Genomic DNA, 21,564 nt, shown 5'->3' with positions numbered 1-21,564 from the left:
AAAAAAACATCCTTCTAATTGTACGGAGGTCATGCAGTGGAAACAGTTGCAGCTGGCTAAGGGAGTAACAGACGCTCAAAGTACAGCAAAGTTAATGAGTATCCCTGGTTTTGTTCATTGCCATGATGCTTCATGGAATCTGGTGTGTGAGCGCTGCCCTTATCAGTTTAAAAGGTGATGGATCTGTCTGTCATCATGTGTTTGTTTTTGTGCACTTGAATATTTCAGGTTGCTTCAAGACCGCACATTGAAGCTCTACAGCTGCATTTGACCAGGAAGCCTCCTTGGAAACTTCGTGTCTCGAGGTAGTGAAGACGTGTCCAAGAATTCGGAATAGCCAAGCTTAAGGTCTGGTCGTGAGTGGCCTCGAATCAGTGCAACCTGCTGTCCTTTTCGCCAGAATGCCACCTGACCCTGACATGGTCTGGGAACATGACACTGCCAAGCTCATGCACGCAAGCTGTGTCGCCTATTGGGGTCCTGTATGTCAGATGACTACATGAGAATGCTGTGCCACATGATAACTACACGTGTTGCATGTTTTGCGCTGTATGCCACATAAAATGTGTAATGGATATCGCAAAGAAGTGTTTGATGGCTGGCCGTTGATTCCTATTCATAAAAACTGACTGCTGGCTATGCTAACGTTTATGCCAGGTCTAGTACATTGCCGCATTTGACAGTAATGAACGATGTTAGCGAAACTATTGCTTTTCATATCTCGCTCATTCTGACAGTAATGTGTCTCGCTGTATTTCTGGACGGTGTTTGAGTATATCAGTTCTGTACAAAACTCTCCATACCACCGCTAAATACATATATTTATATATATCATACCTTATATATATAAGGTGCTTGACACACGACGTACGTTTTATCATTAGCATAGTACTAAAACGTACGCCGTGTGTCAAATACCTTCCTACAGTATCAGGACGTCCGTGATCTTTCTGTAGTTCTTATATATATGGGTCATTCCATGCCAAGTGTCCCAGACGTGGCGCTCGCACATCGCAGATTTTGCTGATAAAATTTGTGCCTTTTTCCTGTGCCACATGGAGTATTGTGGCAAAACATTTTTGCTCGAAAAAAAGTTTGACAATTATGGCGCCCCCTGGAAATTCGCTTCTGTTTATTAAACTGTGCCTAATAGAAAAAACGTGTATAAAATCTATTTTTGTGTGTTGAGCTTCGAAACCGCGCTTGCGCTATTGCAGAGGTTCTGTTTAGTTGTCTTATTCTCTATTTCCCAATTTTTTGTGTTTCACTACCAGCTACGTAGCTTCAAAAACAACAAAAATCTTCAAAGTTCGTGAATTTTTCTTGAGCTATCTGGAACTCATCCTAACCAATATTAATAATAGCCTGATTTCCAGGAAAGTGTATTTTAGTACAGAAATGTTTAGGGGTAAAATAGACTTCAAATCTTTCCGAAAAAAATTGTGAAATTAGAGAAAATGTGCGATTTGTCGCATGCTTGACGGTATTTTTCATACTGATGCGGTCCAAGTAAAAATCCTCGTCATGCGGCGTTTGATAAAAGACTTGATCGTTAAGTAATGAAGAAAGTCTAATCAAATCATTTTTTTGGTTTTAAGGAAGTAAATACTTTTTGAATTCGACCCTCCGAACGCGCAGTGCATTTCATTTTGTTGCCACTTCGCCGCAAAGCACGTGGTAGCTCTTGCAGCTAACACTCGTCACAGGCAGCGTCCAGATGCGAGATGTATGTCAGTGGCTCGCGAGTGGTCGAAAGTCTTGTCACGTTGATGTCAGGGCGACGAGTAATGAATTCGCGTTACAATGTGAACTTGCTTGGCGGGCCCAATGGCGTCGTTGGCACAATGTGCTAGAGGGCCGTCTGTACAACACGTATGCCCTGAGAAACAAGTTTATACAGTGTGCATTATTTCTTTCAGTATGTGTATGCTAGTTGTGCAGACGTTCCTCTAGCACATTGTGCCAACGACGCCACAGACTGCTCTCGGGCGTCCATACTTCCCATTGGGCCCGCCTAGCAAGTTCACATTGTAACGCAAATTCATTACTCGTCGCATTGATATCAGCGCGACAAGACTTGCGACCACTCACGACCCACTGACATACATCTCGCATCTGGCCGCTGCCTGTAACGAGTGTCAGCTGTAAGGGCGGCCACGTTCTTTGCGGCGAAGTGGCAACAAAATGAAATGCAATGCGCGTTCGGAGGGCCGAATTCAAAAATAATGTTCTTGCTTAAAACAAAAAAATGATTTGATTAGACTTTCTTCATTACTTAACGATGAAGTCTTCTATGAAACGCCGCATGGCGAGCATTTTAAAGACGATAGTCTGTCTTGGAGAACTTAAACGAAGAAATTTTGGTCTGTCTTTCTGTCTGTCCTTCTGTCTGTCTTTCTGTTTGTCGGCACGTCCCTCGATTCAGCCACTCGGCCAAAGTTGAACCACTTGCCCAAGGGCCAGCCATAATGAACGGCTGACTAGGTTCATACTTGTGTGCATTGTTGATCAAAAAGCAAACATTACGCATATCTGAGGCGCAACATCACTAGGTAAATATTAGGCGGTGTGTTCCTTTAACACAGTGATTCCACTCGTGCGCCAACTGCGCCAAAATGCGCCAAATTGTATTTACTGCGCCATCCTGATAATATCGACGAAAATTGCGCCAAACTGCGCCAAAGTCTCGGGTTTGGGGGCGTCTATCACCGGCAATCGCACGGCCAGCGCGTCATAACATGTGCAGCTTGGTCTTGGGGCTGCCAAAATCGCAACCATGGACCAAGAATTATTCCGCTGAATAAATAGCGCTCGCGCGTGCGTCCCGAATAAGCCACGATGCCATGCACGGTGCCGACGCAGCTTTTGTTCTGCAAGTCGGCTCGACAGCAAAACGCGCCCTCCGCAGAGGCTCGTCACGTCTAGGCCTCTCGGTAGCGAGAAAGTACGACGGCGATTCATCGGCGGACGTCGTCTGTTCTAGAAACGCTGCTGATAGCTCGTTTCAAGCGTCGCACGGCATGTAAGGAAAGCAATGTTCAGTAATAACTACATGTGTGCTGCTAAAATGTCTGTCACTTCTGTTTCCGGACATCGCGGAATGAAATCTGGGATCACTAGCAGTATATATATGGAACAATATCCAATTTTCCTTGCGTCGCGTTTATGGAAGAGCACGCGAACGGTGGAAACGCGCTCACACTTTTCCTCAGATATACTTTATCCATGGATCTTCATTCGGAAGAGCTTTTTCGTAATTGCTTATACCAGCACGTCCGAGTTTATTCACTCTGCGGTAAATACCCACTAAAAGGCCCTGCCCTTTCGAGCTGACGTGCTAGGGTTCCAATTCGAATTTCTTGCTTGCTTTTTAAAAATGTCATCTCATTAATAAAAGCATATATCCTGGTCGGAGCAGCCGCAAATACGCAGCTGTCAGTAGCGGGCCCGTCGCTGACGGCCCACAGTGAAGCGGCTACCCCACGTTACACGTCCGCCCCTCGCTTTCGGTGGTCAATAGCTGACGGGTAAAAAAACTCACTTTCGCTTAAGGGTGAAGCAATGAATGCGATACCAACAAATTGTATTGTTAAACGAAGTAAGGCTAGTAGCTAACTGTTTTGGATTCGATCTCGCGTAACTCAACAAAACACTGGTTTAAGGGAATATGGCCGCTCCAGGAACCGAAGCGTTTTCTTGCTCTGAGTTCTCTAAACAGGAAGTCAGCGTTGAGAGCACAGCAAGTTTACCAGCCGTCTCCTGATGCCTCGAGATGGCGCGCGCGCAAGCGACTGCGCCCTTCGAACGATGCGGTCCCCTCGCCCTCCTCCCCCCCCCCCCGCTCCCCTGGCGTCCTTTCATGCTCCTTACGAAAGACGGGCGGGGCGTTTCCTCTGTGTTTGATGAGCAATCGACGGCAGGCCCGCACGCGGGAAGATGCTATCTCATGCGCTGTCCGTGCGACGGAGACAGACGGCCGGCTAGCCTAATCTCCGCTTCAGCCGCGTTCGTCGCCAGCGCTCGCGAGCTTTTACCCGCGGCTAGAATGCGCGTGGTGATGTTATTAATTTGGTCTTTATACAGAAAATTACGGCAATGGCGACGGCAAAAATCCGCGGAGAGCGTCCATATAATTGTTATCACAATAAACATTTAAAAAAAGTTGAGGAGCCATTTCACTCTGTGAAGTGGATGATAAGCGAAGCTGTTTCGCGCATGGCAAGGAGGTGACATGGTGGAGGACAGTTTGGTATGTAAGGCCAGGTTAACGTTCAATACGCAGTATTAATGCGAAAGCATCAGATGCTTTATCAAACACGAAAATTGACCGTCCGCGTCGTCAATCGATTGATGCAAAAATAATCATGTAATGGCGTCATCATCACGTCATAGATCGTCAAAACTTCTGACGTCATCATGGCGTCATATATTGTGATGTCACGTGATGACGCCATCACGACATCGTCGCTTCACACTGCTTCCGTAATCGGTGCGCCGATCATGGAGCTAGCGCTAAACCAGGTGAGGTGCAGATAGCTTGCAGAGAAGGAGGGGGAGGATCAACCCGTCGATCGAGAAGAAAAAGAACCTGGCTTTCGGCTTGGAGTTTTCTTAGGGGAATGCATTACGACAGTGTGGCTCTTTGGCATTGAGGCACTGCTGTACATCACGGCGTTTGTCTACAATGTCTGCAACCACATAGATGTATTGAAAGTGTTATTTCATAAAGTGCAATTTTATTGATCTGGTATTCTGTGTATTTGCTAGTGTAGAAAATAATCGCCGAAGAGGTTAATTCAGAACACTCAACTGCATCAGCCCTTATTTTTTCCATTAGCGAGTGAAGTATGGAGTTCTCCTGAGATGATTTTTTCCATGAGATTTGCAATGAATCGAAATATTTCTAGCCTTCATAAGAGCCCCATAGTAATATTCCGGTGCTTGAATGTTATTGCAATATGCTTCTGTGGTGCACTCCAGGATGTAAAATTCGCTGCTCCAGAGTGCTCCCAGATGCAAAATTATCTGCTCCAAAGTGCTCAAAGATGAAAATTTTGCTGCTCCAAAGTGCTCCAAAACGGAAATTTTACTGCTCCAAAAATTGCTCCAAATCAGAAGTCCTCGGTAGCATCACTGCTTTAACAGAAAAGAAAATACATAGATACGCAATTTTAAAGACCTTGATGGTATGCGTTTAACGTTGAGACAGTAACGCGTTTATTAAAAGATTGCCACAGCTGAAGCGATCAGCGGTCCAAGCCGAGCAAGCGCGAGCGCCAACAACAACCGTCTTCGTCTTCTTCTTTCGCAGGCGTTCTTGTCTGCGCCCTACCATGTTACAAATCACTCCCCCGCGGAAAAGGGGCCATCCTGGCGACCTAAGGAACAGGTACAACTGGTGGGTCATAATGCGGCTTCATTCGATAGACGTGAACAGTCTCGCGGCCGCGACGACGGCGGTCCGTAGATGATTGAACAGGCTCAATCATATAGTTAACTGGGGATGCTTGACGTAGGACGCGGTAGGGGCCTTCGTACTTAGGCAGTAGCTTTGTGGAAAGGCCAGGAGCGGAGGAGGGAACGCGAAGCCACACCAACGTTCCAGGCGAATACGACTGAGGAGGCAGGTTTTCGTCGTGACGGTCCTTCTGGCCCTACTCGCCCTACAATGTTACAACCTTAGTTGCTTAAGGTGCGCTGAAAATGCGACTGCGCTGAAACTTGTCTTCCTCCGTGTCCTCTGCACAAGCTCATGTTGTGTTTCGGTTTCGGTTCAGTATTGCATTGTACGAATGACAGGGGGCGCCGCTCTGGTATTCCTGTTTTACCCAGGCGACGTGTAAGTAAGAGAGTTTGTGGAGAATACTCGTTGAGTGCGGACGTTTCTTCTCCTTCGGCGCATCGCGCCAAACAGCGTGTTCGGGCTGGCTGGCGTCCCCGCCGGTCGCGTTGGTCACCGCCGGTCTTCGCCTGCTGCTGCGCCGGGACTACCAGCCCGCAACACAGCACTCGTGTTTCCCGACGTATTGCCAGATGGCGTCCATATCTCACGCAGCGCCTCTTCTATCGTCTTTAGACGACATTTTCAGCGAAGCACGCAGATACGCGGCCAATTTTTTACTTGGATTGCATCAATATGAAAAATACGGTCAAACATGCGACAAATTGCATATTTTCTCTAATTTCACAATTTTTTTTGTAAAGATTTTTAAGTCTATGTTACCCCTAAACATTTCTGTACTAAAATCCACTTTCCTGAAAATCAGGCTATTATTAAGATTGGTTAAGGTGAGTTTCAGATAGCTGAAGAAAAATTCACGAACTTTGAAGATTTTTGTAGATTTTGAAGCTACGTAGCTGGTAGTGAAACACAAAAAATTCCGAAATAATCAATAGGACAACTAAACAGAACATCTGCGATAGCGCAAGCGCGGTTTCGAAGCTCAACACACAAAGATAGATTTTATACACATTTTTCTATTAGGCACGGTTTAATAAATAGAAGCGAATTTCGAGGGGGCGCCATGATTGTCAAAATTTTTTTCGAGCAAAAATGTTTTGCCACAATACTCCATGTGGCACAGGAAAAAGGCACAAATTTTATCAGCAAAATCTGCGATGTGCGAGCGCCACGTCCCAGACGTGGCGCTCGCATATATATATAATGCTTAACAATGGTTGAGACGTGGCTAAGGACTACGCATTATTTGCAGGATGTCCTGCCTATTGTTTTGGTGCTTATTGATAAAACAGTAGCTTGTCATTACAATGTGAACTTGTATGAAATGGCATGAAGTGTTTAGAACCGATTCAGAGAATAATTTTACGAATGACAGAAATTTCAGTTTGTTTATAAGAATTCATTGTAGGACGAAGGCATGCAGACGTGAAAGAGAAAAGACACAGACAAGCGAAACGCTAGCGTTTGAGCTGTCCGCATCTCTTCTCTTTTCGTGTTGCATGGCTTACTTTCTTCTGGAATAAACATTTTTCGGTGTTTTACGCGAGCGGCAATTGTTCTGAGACTCATCTATATAAACTTCGAATAGTATTTTATTTCCCCCAGAGGAATCGAGTGCACCACAGTGAAGTTGCTACAAAAACTTGTTGCGGCTGTCATGCATCCACCACAGAGTTCCTGTTTGAGTAAACCCAGTGGAAGCGGCTTGTTAAGTAACAAGACGTAGCGGCACCAACTTTCGTCGATTGTCAGATAAAAACCCTCATGGTGTTCGCTCTGATTTGAAGTTCTTTTGAAATTCTTGATCAATCTCTATAAAACTTGTTTAGTTTATGTGTATTTGTACGCTGATTTTGAAAATGCAAATATTTTTTACTAGTATATGTCGCGTTAATTAAGTATATCAAACGCTTCATGTGCCATGTTAGGCCTGCACGAGTTACAAACCTGAACGAGTTACAAAGTAAGCATATCACAATAAGATGAAATGGTAACTGTATGCAACATAACCAGAATGCATGTTCTAAACAACAATAGTTATAGTATGCTGAACATTGACGAGTAAGTGTATGTCTAGCTGGTGATTCGCTCACGAGAGTTCAATATTACGTAACTTTTAACTCAAACGGGTTTAAAACGCGGGTTCGTATGTGGGCTAGTGGTTTCATGAACATTATGACGGAACTCCTTTGAAACTATTGCATACAGTTTTTATCCCCTAATTATAGCGATACGTCGATTTACTTTGTAACTCTCCAAGTTTGGAAACGCTTGCTCATCAAGACACATGAAATTTTGATGTGTTAAAACGGCGTTTTCTTTCAGATAATTGCATATTTGAAATCGCCACATAAGCAGACCTAAACTCAGCAAGTTTCATCAATATCGACCAAGAAGAAAAATAAACGCATTATTTGTTGCAGAGTGTCTTATTGAGTAGCACGAAGTCGTCACACTGACTTTTGCCACGAGAGTCATGTACACCACTGTCCTTAAGGACAACGGAGCCAAAGGAACGCCCTAGTGGGGGTCAGCGTTACCATGGCAAAGGGGTCACCCTGACTACCTAGAGGTACTAGCGGGAAATAAAAGGTAGTCGCGTAGACTCCTGCGTTGGGAGTAATACATACTCTCTCTGCTTGTGAAGAAGGGAGTCGTTGGTCTGAAGAACGAAGGGAGTCGTTTGACACCCCGAAAGGTCATCATATGTGTAGCAAAGCGATTACCACCCAAAGGTAGTTAGTACAGACACCCTTTTTTTAAGAGTGCAGTTATAACAGGCTATGACCTTCGGTCGGTACTCATGCACCTTAGTTATTTTGTAGTCGTATACAAGCTTGTTAGGGGGCGATTCTGTATCAAGCGTAAGTAAGGAGCAGCATATTCGTCTTCCCGAGCAAGCACGCATCTATGATTTTTGCCGTTTCGCACCTCAAGTGATCGATTATATATTCGATGGTCTGGCCAGGCCGCACTTTGATGACGCCTCGACTACTCCCGACGTTTAGAGCCGGTGTCCTTTCGATCCTTACTTCATACGAGCAGACTCGACCACACGTCTTCTCAGCTAATCGGGTAAGCGCTGCAAGTCGTGATCCCTTACTGTAACTTTTATGCTCTTCGAAGCAGAGTCGTAGCGGAATTGGCCAATTCTGCAAGTTCCCAGCTTTGCGCCGTCATTTCTATTGCAGCTGTTATAGCCTGCTTAGGTATGTCGTGTACCTTATTGAGTGGCCTGACTGAGAGTGCAAAATGAGGTCGACTAACCCGCTTACGGCGAAGCTGTTCCGCCTCGACTTTCGTGTGCGGCTTCCGCTTGGCGAATATGGACCACTGTGCATCGTTGTCAGCCTCGGTTTCGTCGTCGTCGGTCTCCCGGACATCCATGTGATCGCCCATTTGCGGTCCTTCATTCTGTCTGAACTCCGTCACCGAGCGGCGCACTTCAGCGTTTCCTACAGCTGTTCGGCGCTCGTTCAGCGTTCCGTCCTTGGCGTTCTTCGGTGGCCGTGTTGTCCGCGTTCCGGAGGGGCTGCTGTCCAACTTTTCGCTTTCTCCACTTTTCGGCGGACACTCCCACGCCGGTGTCACTGAGGCGCGGCTGGTGCTGTAGTGGTAGCGGCATAACGTCGAAAGCTCACCGGGCCGGCCTCGTTGAGGCCGCACTCAGCTTGGCCAAGACGTGGTTGGGCTTAAAGGGAAGCTGAAGCACTTTAAAAAAAAAATGACTTTGGAATGTGTAATCATAGTTTGATCCTTGCTGAATTCGAAAACCAATGTAAGAGTTCACAGAAGTGAACGAAAATGGCATTCTTGGCAAAAAAAGAGCGGCTGCAGACGCAGGGCTTTTTGAACTGCTGAGCGAAGGCGGTGACGTCAACTTCGGTGTGCCGCGTCATCGGGGCCATCATCTCTGTAAAAGCATGGCCTTCGCGATCAGTTCCACCAACCCGCGCAGCCAGAAGTAGTCACAGAGGCCACGGCTCCGCCAAAGCCGCGGTGGTAGAATAAAACAGGTGGCCCATCGAGCGCCGCGAGCGCGTCGCCGTACTGCTCGCCGCCGCCGCTAGGTTCGCGACGAGTTTTTGGGCCGAAAGACGCGCATTGCAAGCTCTCGCTGGGCTGTAAAAACCGGTTTTTCTAGCTAATCTTGTGGCTTTAAACGGTTCTTTGTGCTTTTACAAGCTTGTAGTGGCTGTCTGCCAGCTTCGACCGCAAAAGTAAGAGCGCCAGGCTTTACGAAGCTTAAAATTTTTTAATCGGCGCGGGTAGTCCGGATATGACTGTCACAGGGTGCCGATTGCAAGAGACGCGCACGTATTTTTTTTTTTTTTTCGGAAGCGTGAAAATTTACCGGCGAGTGTACAGGGTAAAAAAAAAAAGCATTTGGTTTCCACGTTATCGTATGTATGTCGGAGGACTGTAGCTGACGGTCTCTCCGTGGAATTGCATTTCTTCACAACTGCAGTCGCTTTTCGTCCTTCGGCGCGGAGAAAAGACACAGCTTGTCTTTGCACTTTTTATAGCCAGATTTGCAATTTGGAGCGAAGCATTTTCGTCCCATTGTGGCCGCCGCATCAGCGCACAGATCGAGCCACCGTGGTATGGGAGCCGTGGTTCCAGCTTGCAAAGTGAGCGAAAACACCGATGCGGTCACGCGCGTTGGTTTGACAGAGCGCAACAAACGCGACGCATCAGAGCGGATCTCAAGCCGTGGGATCACCTAATCACGACCACCGTGATCTGGCCATGATCATGACTCGAAGGCTGATTGCGACTTTGCGACGCTGGTTGCGTCGCATAAGGACGCTCTTGCTCTTCGGACGCTTGCACTCACGTACGTCTCCGCATTTATCGAAGATGACCAAGCAGAAAGGAAGAGACGCCGCTGCAACGCTGGTTGCGTTGCATGCTTTCATTAGTGGCGCGTCCGTTCTAAGCGACGGCAACTCTTCAATGTTGCTCAAGGCCTCTCGGTGTAATAAGTACACCGCGGATCTCTTTCTCAAAAGTTAAAGATGTAAATTGCAGTTTAAATGCTCGCGACGCACGCTGGCCACATGCTTTCAAATGCGCCGGAGCGGAGATAATGGCCCAGAGTATACCTGCTGCCACCTTGCGGAAAAGCGGCGGCAACTCGAGCGCCGTGACACGCGCGGTACAGTGGCGGAGCGGCGCGTCGGGCCACCTGTTATTCTACAACCGTGGCCAAAACTACCGACTATAACGTAGTTCCGGTTAGTTCATTTCCACGCCCACACTTTTGGCGCATTTGCTTGGGGGGAGCAAACGAACTTTTCTTTCGCGTATTTTAAAGCTCCTGCTGCCACAACAGCGAAAAAAAGTACGCCATCGTCGACAATAATGTTGGCCCTTGTTAACAACAAAGTTTTACCGAATTGTAAATCCCCTTCAGCATCCCATTAAGTCCGCGGGCCACCGTTGAAAAAAAGCCCTCGTAGTCGGAAGAAAGGCAACTGGAGCTGGCAAAAAGCACAGTGCACTCACAGGGAGTGTTTCCCGGTGTCGGTTATCACAGCTTTGCTGCCTAGGAATGATATTTGCACATGATTTCAGAGCAAAACATCGAGGAGCAGAGGTGAGACGCGTCTACACATTCTGGTGATCATTTAATAATTAAAATTATTATACAGATCGAGAAGCGACGATGTTGACTAATCCCAATAATTGTTGACAACCGAACCCTCGTATGAATTGAGTATGCTGCCACGTGGTCGTAAGGGCGAAGAAGGCGAGCTGTTAAAGACGATATTCTTTGTTGGGCAATTTTTTTGCCGTGGTGACGAAGAGTCCATGTAGAAGCAACAGACTGACAGCGGCAATCACAGTAGTTGGCCGCCTGCTCTTCTGTGACATGCGTCGGTTCTTATACGTCCCTTCCAGCGTCATCGCAGGTGCTCGCGCTAGCGCTAGAATAAACTCGCTTACTCGTGTCCTCAGCTTAATAATAATAATAATAACAATAAAAATAATAATAATAATAACAATAATAATAATAATAATAATAATAATAATAATAATAATAGTAATAATAATAATAATAATAATAATAATGTCTTTTATTTCTTCAAATAAGCTTAACGGAACGCTCTGAAACATTCGCCAAGTTTCTAAAGATTGCAGTGCGGCCTGCGACGAGCACTGCGGCCGTATAATGAACCGCTGTTCCGTGTTCCGTATTCCGTTTTGGCCGCCATTAGCGCCCCGTGATTGGTCGTTTCAGCTGTCACTCAAGTGACGTGTCGGAAGCCCAAATTTTGGTGACGTCAAAATGACGAGTACGCGCTCATTATGCTAGAATATACGGAATCGGTTCCGTCGAAGCGCGGAACAACCTGCGAGTGGCCCCGTTTCGACGGAATAGCGAACATGGCGGTGCCAGCGTATTTCTCAGAGGCTTTTTCGTGTTGTTGGCGGCGGTCGCTCGGCGGCTCGGCAGCGCCGTGGGCGCCCGACGACGCGCTCGACGTGCCAGTCGATGAAAGAGTTCGCCGTCACTTTCGCCCGAAGAAAGGAAGGTGCGGCGGTTGTGCGACGAAGTGGCCGAGGAAGGCGCGCGACGGCGCGACCGACTGCGCTGTCGGTGGTGCCTGTGGGTGTCGTGCGGCCTTCTGTTTTTCGCGAGCTTCGAGCCTCGTGTGGAAGCGAGGATACTATTGTCATCATGCAAGCTGCGGTGAGCAGACTGTGTGCGATTTGGTGGCGGAGGTAATCGTGCACGCTGGGATCCGTAACAAGTGGGTTCACTTCCCGTGGACGCCGGATGAAAAGGGGGCCTTGAGTGTTTCCTACGGCTGCCGGCGTCATCGGATTCGTGGAGGGCAGCGTTGCCGTCATCATTGCACCGAAGGGCGACCATCACAAGGCGGCATTTTATCCCCGCAAGGGACATTATGCCCACATCGTCATGCTAGTAACTTAGTAAGTATCGGTCTTCCCATCCTTTCGAGCGCATGTCCGCGTAGCGAAATGTGGCTTACAGTTGTTGACGCTTTCGACAGATCTGCGACGCAGACATGGGAATCCTGCCGTGAACCACTGCGTCTGGGGTCAGACTACGACGCCCACGTCTGGTGGACAACGCGGCTGCTTGAGCACTTCGAAGCGGCACGGATTGCCGCGGCCGTACCTTCTGGCCTCTAGGTGAGCAGAACAAAAAGTTGGGATATTCACAGTTTGAGTATTTGAATATTTGCTCGCGCTATGGTTAATGCCCTGTTTGATTAGCTCCAGGTACTTGGTAACTGTGACAACTGACAGGATGTCGCTCGCTGCATGTGTGTCATCTTGCAGCTATCGGTTATCCGCTCCATAATATCGACAAATGACTCACATTGTCCTGACAACCCATTTGTAGTAGTCATGCTTCGCATAGTACGGGTAAGTCAGACTGGTGAGGTGTATAGCATTAGATCATGTAGATCATTCTATCATTGCTATCTTTGTGTGGCTCAGCCTTGTAGATTCCTTACATTGAAGTAGTACTTACAACACACCACTTGTATTTGTTCAGGTGACAGAGTCACAGAGGCTACCAACCAGGACTATGGCTCCTGACACCTCTCCAAGGCTGTCCTCTCAGAAACAGTGTTAAATAGGTAAGTGCTACACCGCACATGCTGCAGTGCAGTCTGTAATGAAGCTTTGTATTGGGCTAATGAAGATCTGCTTTCGCTGCGTTCAGCAGTGCTGTAGCCTCCATTAAGAATCAGAATGGGCATCTCACATTGCTGCAGTATGTGGTAGTGTTGCACTTGCCTTTGCATTGCAGAAGGTGACAAAAGTGTTCATGATTTCAGCGATGACTACAATAGTGAGCATGGCAGTGTTGTCAGTGATGACCCCCAGCCACTGCTTAGACAAGGAAGGTCATCACACTCCACATGTATTCCTGGACAAGCTGTGCGCAATGGTAATCCACTATTTGGCTATCTCCACCACTGACAACAGCACTACGCAAGTGTCATTTCAGTGAGAAACATGTGCCTAAGAGACGTAACAATAATACTATATGGGGTTTTCCGTGCCAAAACCATGATACGGTTGTGAGCCACGCTGCAGTGGAGGACTGAATTTATCTTGACCACCTGTGGCTCTTTAACGTGAATCTCAATGCAAGTACAGCAGTGATCCTGCATGTTACCCTCATGGAGATGTGTTCGCTGTCAGCAGCAACCGACCCATGTGCTGAATGAAGTTCAGCAGCGCGACTTCTTACCTGCTAAGATGTTGCCTAACAAGTAGAAGAAAACGTTTCGAAGTTAAATTTCCTGGTAATAATAAATCGCTGCTGGGTTTCATCATATGCTGGCATTTCAAGTCCCTTTTTTTATTCAGAAGTGTGCTCATTTGTGAATGCAGAAGAATGTGAAAGAATATGTAAGCAGTCTCTTCAAGACAGAACCTTGTAAAAAAAAGAATTTATTCGTGTTCACACCAATGCAAAGATGGCATATACATTCTGTAAATAAACGTACATTGTGAAACTGCAGTGTCATGTTTTTAAAGCATTACTGACATTTATTACATGCACAAGTTACAAAAAACATCATGCTGAAGGAAGCACAGTGTCACATGTACTGCCTGGGTAATTAATGACTACTACAATGCAAATATAGATGACTTCAGCATGCCTTTCTACTATGGACATGTTACGTTGCTAAAAGCGTTATATGCCTTTCAAGTAGCGCCTTTGTGGTCGCGTGTGGCAGGGACCTGTCTGCGCACCTCAAATTTTGGTTTAAGTTCGGCACATGTTGTCTCTGTTTATTGCTGCGTCCCATCCTACCGCATGAAAAAAAAAGAGGGACACATGAAATGTGCACAGTATACGAACCACAACGTACGTGGGCAACTGTGTGCACAGCTACGCATTTCAGATATATTACAGAGTAGTATAGTACCCCTAACAAGATGGTGGTTTGTCAATGTTTATAAGAGTGGTTTGTCAATGTTTATAAGAAAGGACAGTTGCATAACAATGGTATTACATGAAGCAGCAAGACAAACCAATGCATACAGTGTTCAAAACACGAATGTGCAAGTGACAGGATGCTTTCCTGAATAGCAATAGCAAAGTTTTTTCTTACAGATATAGCGCCAACATTACGTAAATGTAAAATGCATCTTGCAGTGTAACTGGCCTAATTTGCAAAAAAGAGTATATGCTTGGTTTTCGAGGACATAACTTTGCAAAAGGATTGATAGCTGTGACCCACGCAAAAGTCAACTGCAGTTTCAAAAAGGACTGTGTGATTATTTTGTTCAGTGTAAAAGCACCTCCTGTGAGTGGCAAACAGGCATATCATCCTTTAGTGCAACTTGTAAACACACTTGTGTCATATACATTCTTACTTCAAGTGACATCATGAAACTACAGTCTTTTGGTGTACAGTCAAGCATGGTCTGCATATCATTTCAGATAGCTGACTAGCATATGCCAAAAAACTTATGAAGAGCAAGCACTGCCACGAAATCTTGCAGTGTCACTTTTACTGGAGAGAAAGGCTATGCTTACAGGCTTGCCGCATGAAATGACGCCACATGATATGTGTTGTGTGCATCATTTCAGAAGGCTGACGATCACATGTCAAAGCAACTTGGGCAGACGTGCTCACACTACCCCAAGAAAGTGGAGTATCGATTTAAAAACACTTATGCACTACACTTTTCACACCAAAAAGACGACACGCAAGTAAAGAAACGCGAAACAAAGAACAGAAAAATGAAGACAAGTTAAAATGGCAATAAAGTCTGAATGTTCATGGCCGACGAGGTGGCTACAGCAGCAGTGAAGACTGGGGAACTCCAGGCCCATTGGCAGCCAGGAGATGTTAGAGGGTGCCTGCGATGCATTAGGTAGCCAAACGCATGCCCCTCACTCCATCGACAAGCTCCGGATGCTGCAGCTAGAGAAATTCACATAATGTACTACAGGCCACTTAATGCAAGAACACACAGGAAACCAAACTAATGCTTCATAGGTTTGTTTCGGATAGGCAGCGATGACAAGGAATTTGTCATTGAGCTGGAGAAAAAATCCAACCGTTTTTTGTTATTTATATGCTTAAACCAGGGCCCAACCACAAGAAATCAAATAGATTTGAAGTGTTGGTTTCGCTTATTTTTGTTCCATGAAAATGTGATCCTGAATTGACTCCGCTTCTGCCTAACCTCGGTACAAGCACTTCAAAGTAGCATCGTTAAGTCTTCACACTTGAGCCTCCTTTACGTGGCAAAAAAAAAAACTCGGAATTTGGCGAAAAACTCGTAGCACTTCTAGCCACACACACACAAAACAGGCCCACCGCTGCTGGAACAGCCTGACAGGTGGGTCCGTAAGTTTTCCCCTCTTATTTTTTTTTTATGAGTTCTCGCCGCAACACGGTAAACCGATGCAGCATATATCAGACAGTTCTTTGCAGGCTACAACAATTATACTTATCAAATCTATTCGTTATATCATCACAAATGAAACACCGTGGTGTGCATGTTAACACAAATGTTTTACGCAACAAGTTTCTTCTGTGCAAGTTCGATTAAGCAGAAATGTACTACGTAAAATGCACAGGGGAAACAACTCAATGTGCACGTCCATGTACGCTGTAACTACGCTCGCTCACGCACTATCGTTCACGAAATCAAAAGATGAAGATTACTAGATATCAGACGATAGAAGTACAGGCTTCCCCAGTTCATAATTTTTTTTCGCTACCTGTAAGAACCAAAGCAAAGTAAGCATAACGCGGTAACGGCATGCTCGGCATTGTTTACTCACCTTGCGGCTAGAATTCCATGTTTTCCTTGCTCTTCGCAGCTTCCGATATTCCTGTGCGACGAAAATACTCCCCGGTAGTCGCGATGACATTCTTTTCGCAGCATTATAGGTGAGAGAACAGAAAACACGGCTCGCAGAGACGATCAGCTGTTTTTCTCGCAACGGCCGCCTTAAGCGACTTGGATTGGATGCAAAAGCGACACCCATGTGGCTACGACTCTCAAAATACGTTTGTTTTGCGTTTACTTCGCAATACGCTTCATTAATTTTAGCACCAGAAGCTCATAAAACAAATTTATTTTCATTTACGTACAATTGTTGTTTTGTCACACGCTCGCGGACGAAATAAAAGAGTTATACGGCCCCTTTGCGGCCCTCAACCAAAAAGTCACTAAAGCCCCTAGATTTTCCTTCCGAAAGTACCTAAAAAATACTAGGGATTTCCCCAGAATTCCTACGTAAAAAACGCCAACTGCCGCACTTGTCTTGCTCAACAAGCTATGGGCGGCTACGAGAGCTTTTTATTGGCCAAATTCGAAAAACGTCGCGGCTTCCGCCGTGGGCGGTGCTTCAAGCGTGACGTAACAGGGAAAACGGAATACGGAACACGGAATAAAAGTACATTATGCGGCCGCTGGTAGCAGTTCTTCGGAATAAAACCCGATCGGGTCAAAAATGAAGGAATAAGCGCACGTGGTAATCTCTAGGCCAAACATTAACAGGGGTGCCTACTCACGTAAATGAAATCCACCGAAGAAGAATTGGCAGATCCGACGTACCGTGGCAATCGATGTTATGCGAAGCATGCGCACGATGGGGACTGTGGCGTAATTTTTCACATTGAGCGAAACGTTACGCATTGACACTAGAGAAATATGGAAGTGGTATACGCACACTCATATGTTGAAGAGTCGCATATCTATTATATAACCAGTTGTTTCCAGTTGCGTAACGATGGCAACAGCAACATGGGTGTTACCAACAGCAGACGCGGTAAGCTGATATGTAGTGCTTATATTCTTCAATACTGGATAGCGCGAATCTGAACAGGACAAAGAAGGAACACAGATGCACAGGACAGGCGTTACTCGCAGCTAATCCTCATTCAGGAAAGTTTCCCTAGATTCCCTAGATTTCCTGTGGCTTATGCCACAGGAGCGAAGGAAATCCACGCCTCAACCATAATCGCTGCCCGCAAGGAAAGTGAGCCGTGGCTTCACGTGCCATAGCCTAGCACCTTCTTTATTATCTTCTCTCGTCATCGCGCGCTCTCCCGTTTGCGCGCCGCCCGAACGAGGGCGCTAGAGGGCCCCCCGTGTTAGAGTTACACTATATGCTACCTTTAAAGGTAGCGTATACAGTGACTCTACCCCGTGTAGGCTGGAAGTCGGAATGTAACATGCCGTTTGTGGTAGTCCAACGGAAGGTCAGGCGTAGATGAGAGGCTTTCTATGGCGGTCTCCAGGTATGCCGGATTAAGTCGGTATAAGCTGACTGTCTCTTCACGGCCGTTCTGAAGAAGAGTGGCAGTTTTGGGAGTGCGGTTAAGGACGCGGAATGGTCCGTCGTAGGCTGGTGTCAAAGGTGGTCTGACCGCGTCGTGGCGCACGAAAACATGTGTTGCAGTGGCCATATCAGGGTGGACGAATATGGTCTTGTGTTCGGAAGGTCTGGGTGTAGTGGGCCGGAGATGTTGAACGCAGTCGAGAAGGCGTTGTTGGAATTGTTGTGGCTGGTCTGATAGCTTCGTTGACATGAAGAAGTGTCCCGGAAGCCGTAGAGAAGTGCCATAGACCTGCTCTGCTGTTGAGCACTGCAGGTCTGCCCGGATGACAGTTCGTAAACCTAAGAGCACCTGCGGTAAGGCATCCACCCAGGTGTCTCTATTGAGGCGGGTAGTCAAGGCGGTCTTCAGTTGTAGGCTTATGCCACAGGAGCAAAGGAAACACACGCCTCGACCATAATCGATGCCAGCAAGAAACGTGAGCCGTGGCTTCACGTGCCATAGCCTAGCGCCTTCTTTATTTTCTTCTCTTGCCATCGCACGCTCTCCTGTTTGCGCGCCACCCGAACGAGGGAGCTACGATATATACACAGCTAGAGTTACTGTATATGCTACCTTTAGGTAGCAGAGTTGCGCATCTGTCTTCCAACGCCGCTAGCAACCATGCATTGCGGAGAAGCTGCCGCTTGGGCCAATTTTTTTATTTCTCGACGCCGCCGCTGCAGCGAACTGAATTAACACTAGCCATCGACAGCCAATGTTTATCACCGGTCTTCGACACGCCAGACTGGTTAATCGGCGACACGGTAGGCACGTCGCCTGCAAAAACAAAGTGCGACTTCACCGCATAGCTGTGGTTGCTAGCCGGACCTATGCGCAACTCTGCTACCTAAAGGTAGCATATACAGTGACTCTATACACAGCCGAGAGGCATGAGCAGGCGCACTGCACGTACGTTGCAGTCACAGTTACAGTTTTAATGCTTATACTTGTACGTTATGACGGAGGACGCACGCACGTTTCATGAACCCGTGTGTATATGTAGAAGGGGTTCTTGACAGTTCTTGAACAAGGTCATCATCACCGTGATCAGTGAGCACCGGCAGCTGGAGCGGACTTGTTAGTCGGATCCGTTCGTGATCGCGGCATGAGGAGGCTAATGTAGTGAAGTGCGAGGTATAGTGCAGCTGGCGGAAATCCTTGATGCCTCTTACCATGAAATGATCTAGGATGCCTCCTGTAGTGCACGTGGCAGCAAGGCCTTTTGATGCCCTCCCCACATACAATCCGTCTTTCACGCAGTATAAGGACCAAGCATTTTTGGGTCTTGATAAATGAATGTTGAAGTCACCGGTAATGATGACAGGCCTGGTTCTTTCAGCAGATTTATTGTAGGAAGCATTGATGCCGGTTTTTGTGTAATCCACGTGGTCCACGTTGCGGACCACGTGAACGAGTGGATGGTAGTTGAGCGTCTTTCAGGGGTGTTCTGTCTTCAATTTCCTCACTTGCGTCCACCGCGGTGGTGTAGCGGTTAAGGTGCTCGGCTGCGGACCCGAAGGTCGCGGGTTCGATCCCGGCCGCGGCGGTCGCATTTCGATAGAGGCAAAATGCTAGATGGTCGTGTTCTGTGCGATCTCAGTACACGATAAAGAATACCCGATGGTCAAAATTTCTGGAGCCCTTCGCTACTGCGTCTCTTATATCATATCGTGGTTTTCGGACATAAAACCCCAACAATTATTATTATTATCACTTTCCTTGCGTGTCAATGTGTGTGTTCGCGGTTACTGTGTTGGTTGAGACCCTGTATAACGTGTGGCACATACCCGCATAATATTAATTCTGGTTTACGGGTATGTGCCACACGTGACTGAGGGAAAGGGTTTCATGACGTAGGCGACAGGTATTTTGCGTTATTGATGTCATGACCAGTGAATCGTGTTTGTCATACACTTATCCCCTGCTATGCTAATTTTGGTATAGTAGAAGTTATGGAGACGACCAGGAGAGCGCCTAGACGTAGGCGGCTAGATGGATAAAAACGGCCAAAGTGCTTGAGGTTCGCTAAGAAATGCTTCGCATTTAATAAAGGTGGGATCGTGCGCATACGTAGAGATCCTTAATTCATTACAATTACCCACCACTGACTAAGGCGAAAAGTACACGAGCATCGCATTTTGTCGGATCTAATACATGGGATAGAAGCCTGGAGAAGAACAATGAAACTCGGGCAGAAACTGAGGACCAGCCACCGTCCAACGGAACAAAAAATGATAGACGCTCTAGCAGATCGAAAGACAACAAAGTGGACGACATAACAAACAGGGGTAGCGATATCCTTGTAAACGTGAAGAGAACAAAATGAACCAGGAAAGGCCACGTCATGGGAAGGGCAGATAAGCGCGGCCGAGGACGTCAATTGGCTGGGTGATATTGACGTAGGCGTAACGTGAAGTCGCAGTTAACGGCTTGAAATAACTGGGAGAGGCCTGCTGTGGACAGGCGAAGCAACTCTTGCCGGGTTTGGGAGGAAATGGGCCCTCTATGCACACTATACTTGAGAGCCCGTCGTCAACGCATCTCCTAACCTGCTTGAATTCCACCAACTTGAGTAAATACGAATAAAGAACACTGTGTGTCAAAACAAGTCAGGCAACTAGTAAGCATACATAATCCGCAACTGTCCGTTCAAAAATAAGCGCATTGGACATAGAACAGCACGAAAGTTATACTTACGTTCGAGTACTTGAATATGATGAACAGCTGGTAAAAAGAATACACTGGCCTCAGAGAATGCAGAAGGATGCTGATGATGTCTCTGCAGTTGTCAGGGTCTCTATTCCAATCAATCACGTGTTTCGAAAGCATTAAACCTTCGTGGATTATGTGCCCGGAACAAAACACTGCAATAAAAAGAAACAGTACATATTATACACACACGCAATATATGTATGGGTTCGCGCTGAGAAAGGCAGGTCCACCTGCTGAAACATCAGTCAAGTTGTGTTTCGCAAGCTGCCTTCTTCTTCCACTACATATTCCGCCGGATTATCCACTCAACGCTCGCGTATATTTATGTATGCGTACGTTTAGTTTCCTTGGATCCGGTGCGTAATGAATAACATGAAGTGCAGGCACACGTAAAAAAAAAACATGGCTGGTCCCTCTGTAGTAGGAATCGGCATAACACGAAAGTGAAACGCGTCTTCGCAGACGTAGTTGAGCGTTTGTTGTGCATTGTTTCGGCACTAGGGCGAAGGAATGAATGCTATAGGAAGAAAATGTAATGTCCCACGAAGAACGGTAAGCAGCTTGAAACTCGTAACGCGCTGCTGGACCAGAAAGGACGCACGGAAAGAACATACATAGGATGAGCGCGAACTAACAATTGTCACAGCTAGACGATTAAAGCGCGCTGCTCAAACGCAAAGAAGGACGCACGAAACTAACGCACAAGCATAAACAAAATGAGTGCAAACCAACTGTCACAGTTGTATGTAACTCATGTGTGAGCCGCGCGCTCCTTTCGCAAAAGCGGCCGCTCCAGTGCGTGAAGTGACCTTCGTGCTCTCTGTAACATCAACGCAAACTTGTGGTGAGAGCACACTACGTACAAACCACCCCCCATCACGAGATAAGCGCGCGCATCGGAATGCGCGGGGCGACGACTCTTAATGCGCGCCATTCGAGTCCTTCGCGCCATCTCTCTAGTGATAGCGATAACACGCTGAAGTGACACCGATCTCTGAGTACTGCTAATGGTAAATGGTGTATATAAATAGCTCGCCCTTAGCATAC

The 21,564-nt window shown here is 46.8% G+C and overlaps 1 protein-coding gene across 1 annotated transcript in view; it reads right to left on the bottom strand.

Annotated features, from left to right (window-relative positions):
* Positions 1–21,564, bottom strand: part of LOC119381034 (proton channel OtopLc) — a 531,927-nt gene that overhangs the window by 50,692 nt on the left and 459,671 nt on the right. Inside the window, exon 7 of the mRNA XM_049412134.1 lies at positions 20,503–20,669. Within this exon, the coding sequence (XP_049268091.1) occupies positions 20,503–20,669 (167 nt within the window). The remainder of the gene's footprint in view (positions 1–20,502; positions 20,670–21,564) is intronic.

Source organism: Rhipicephalus sanguineus, chromosome 2, assembly GCF_013339695.2.
Source record: "Rhipicephalus sanguineus isolate Rsan-2018 chromosome 2, BIME_Rsan_1.4, whole genome shotgun sequence".
Lineage (NCBI taxonomy): Eukaryota > Metazoa > Arthropoda > Arachnida > Ixodida > Ixodidae > Rhipicephalus > Rhipicephalus sanguineus.
The sequence above is the reverse complement of the archived record's forward strand: the minus strand, read 5'-3'. Positions and strand labels throughout refer to the sequence as shown.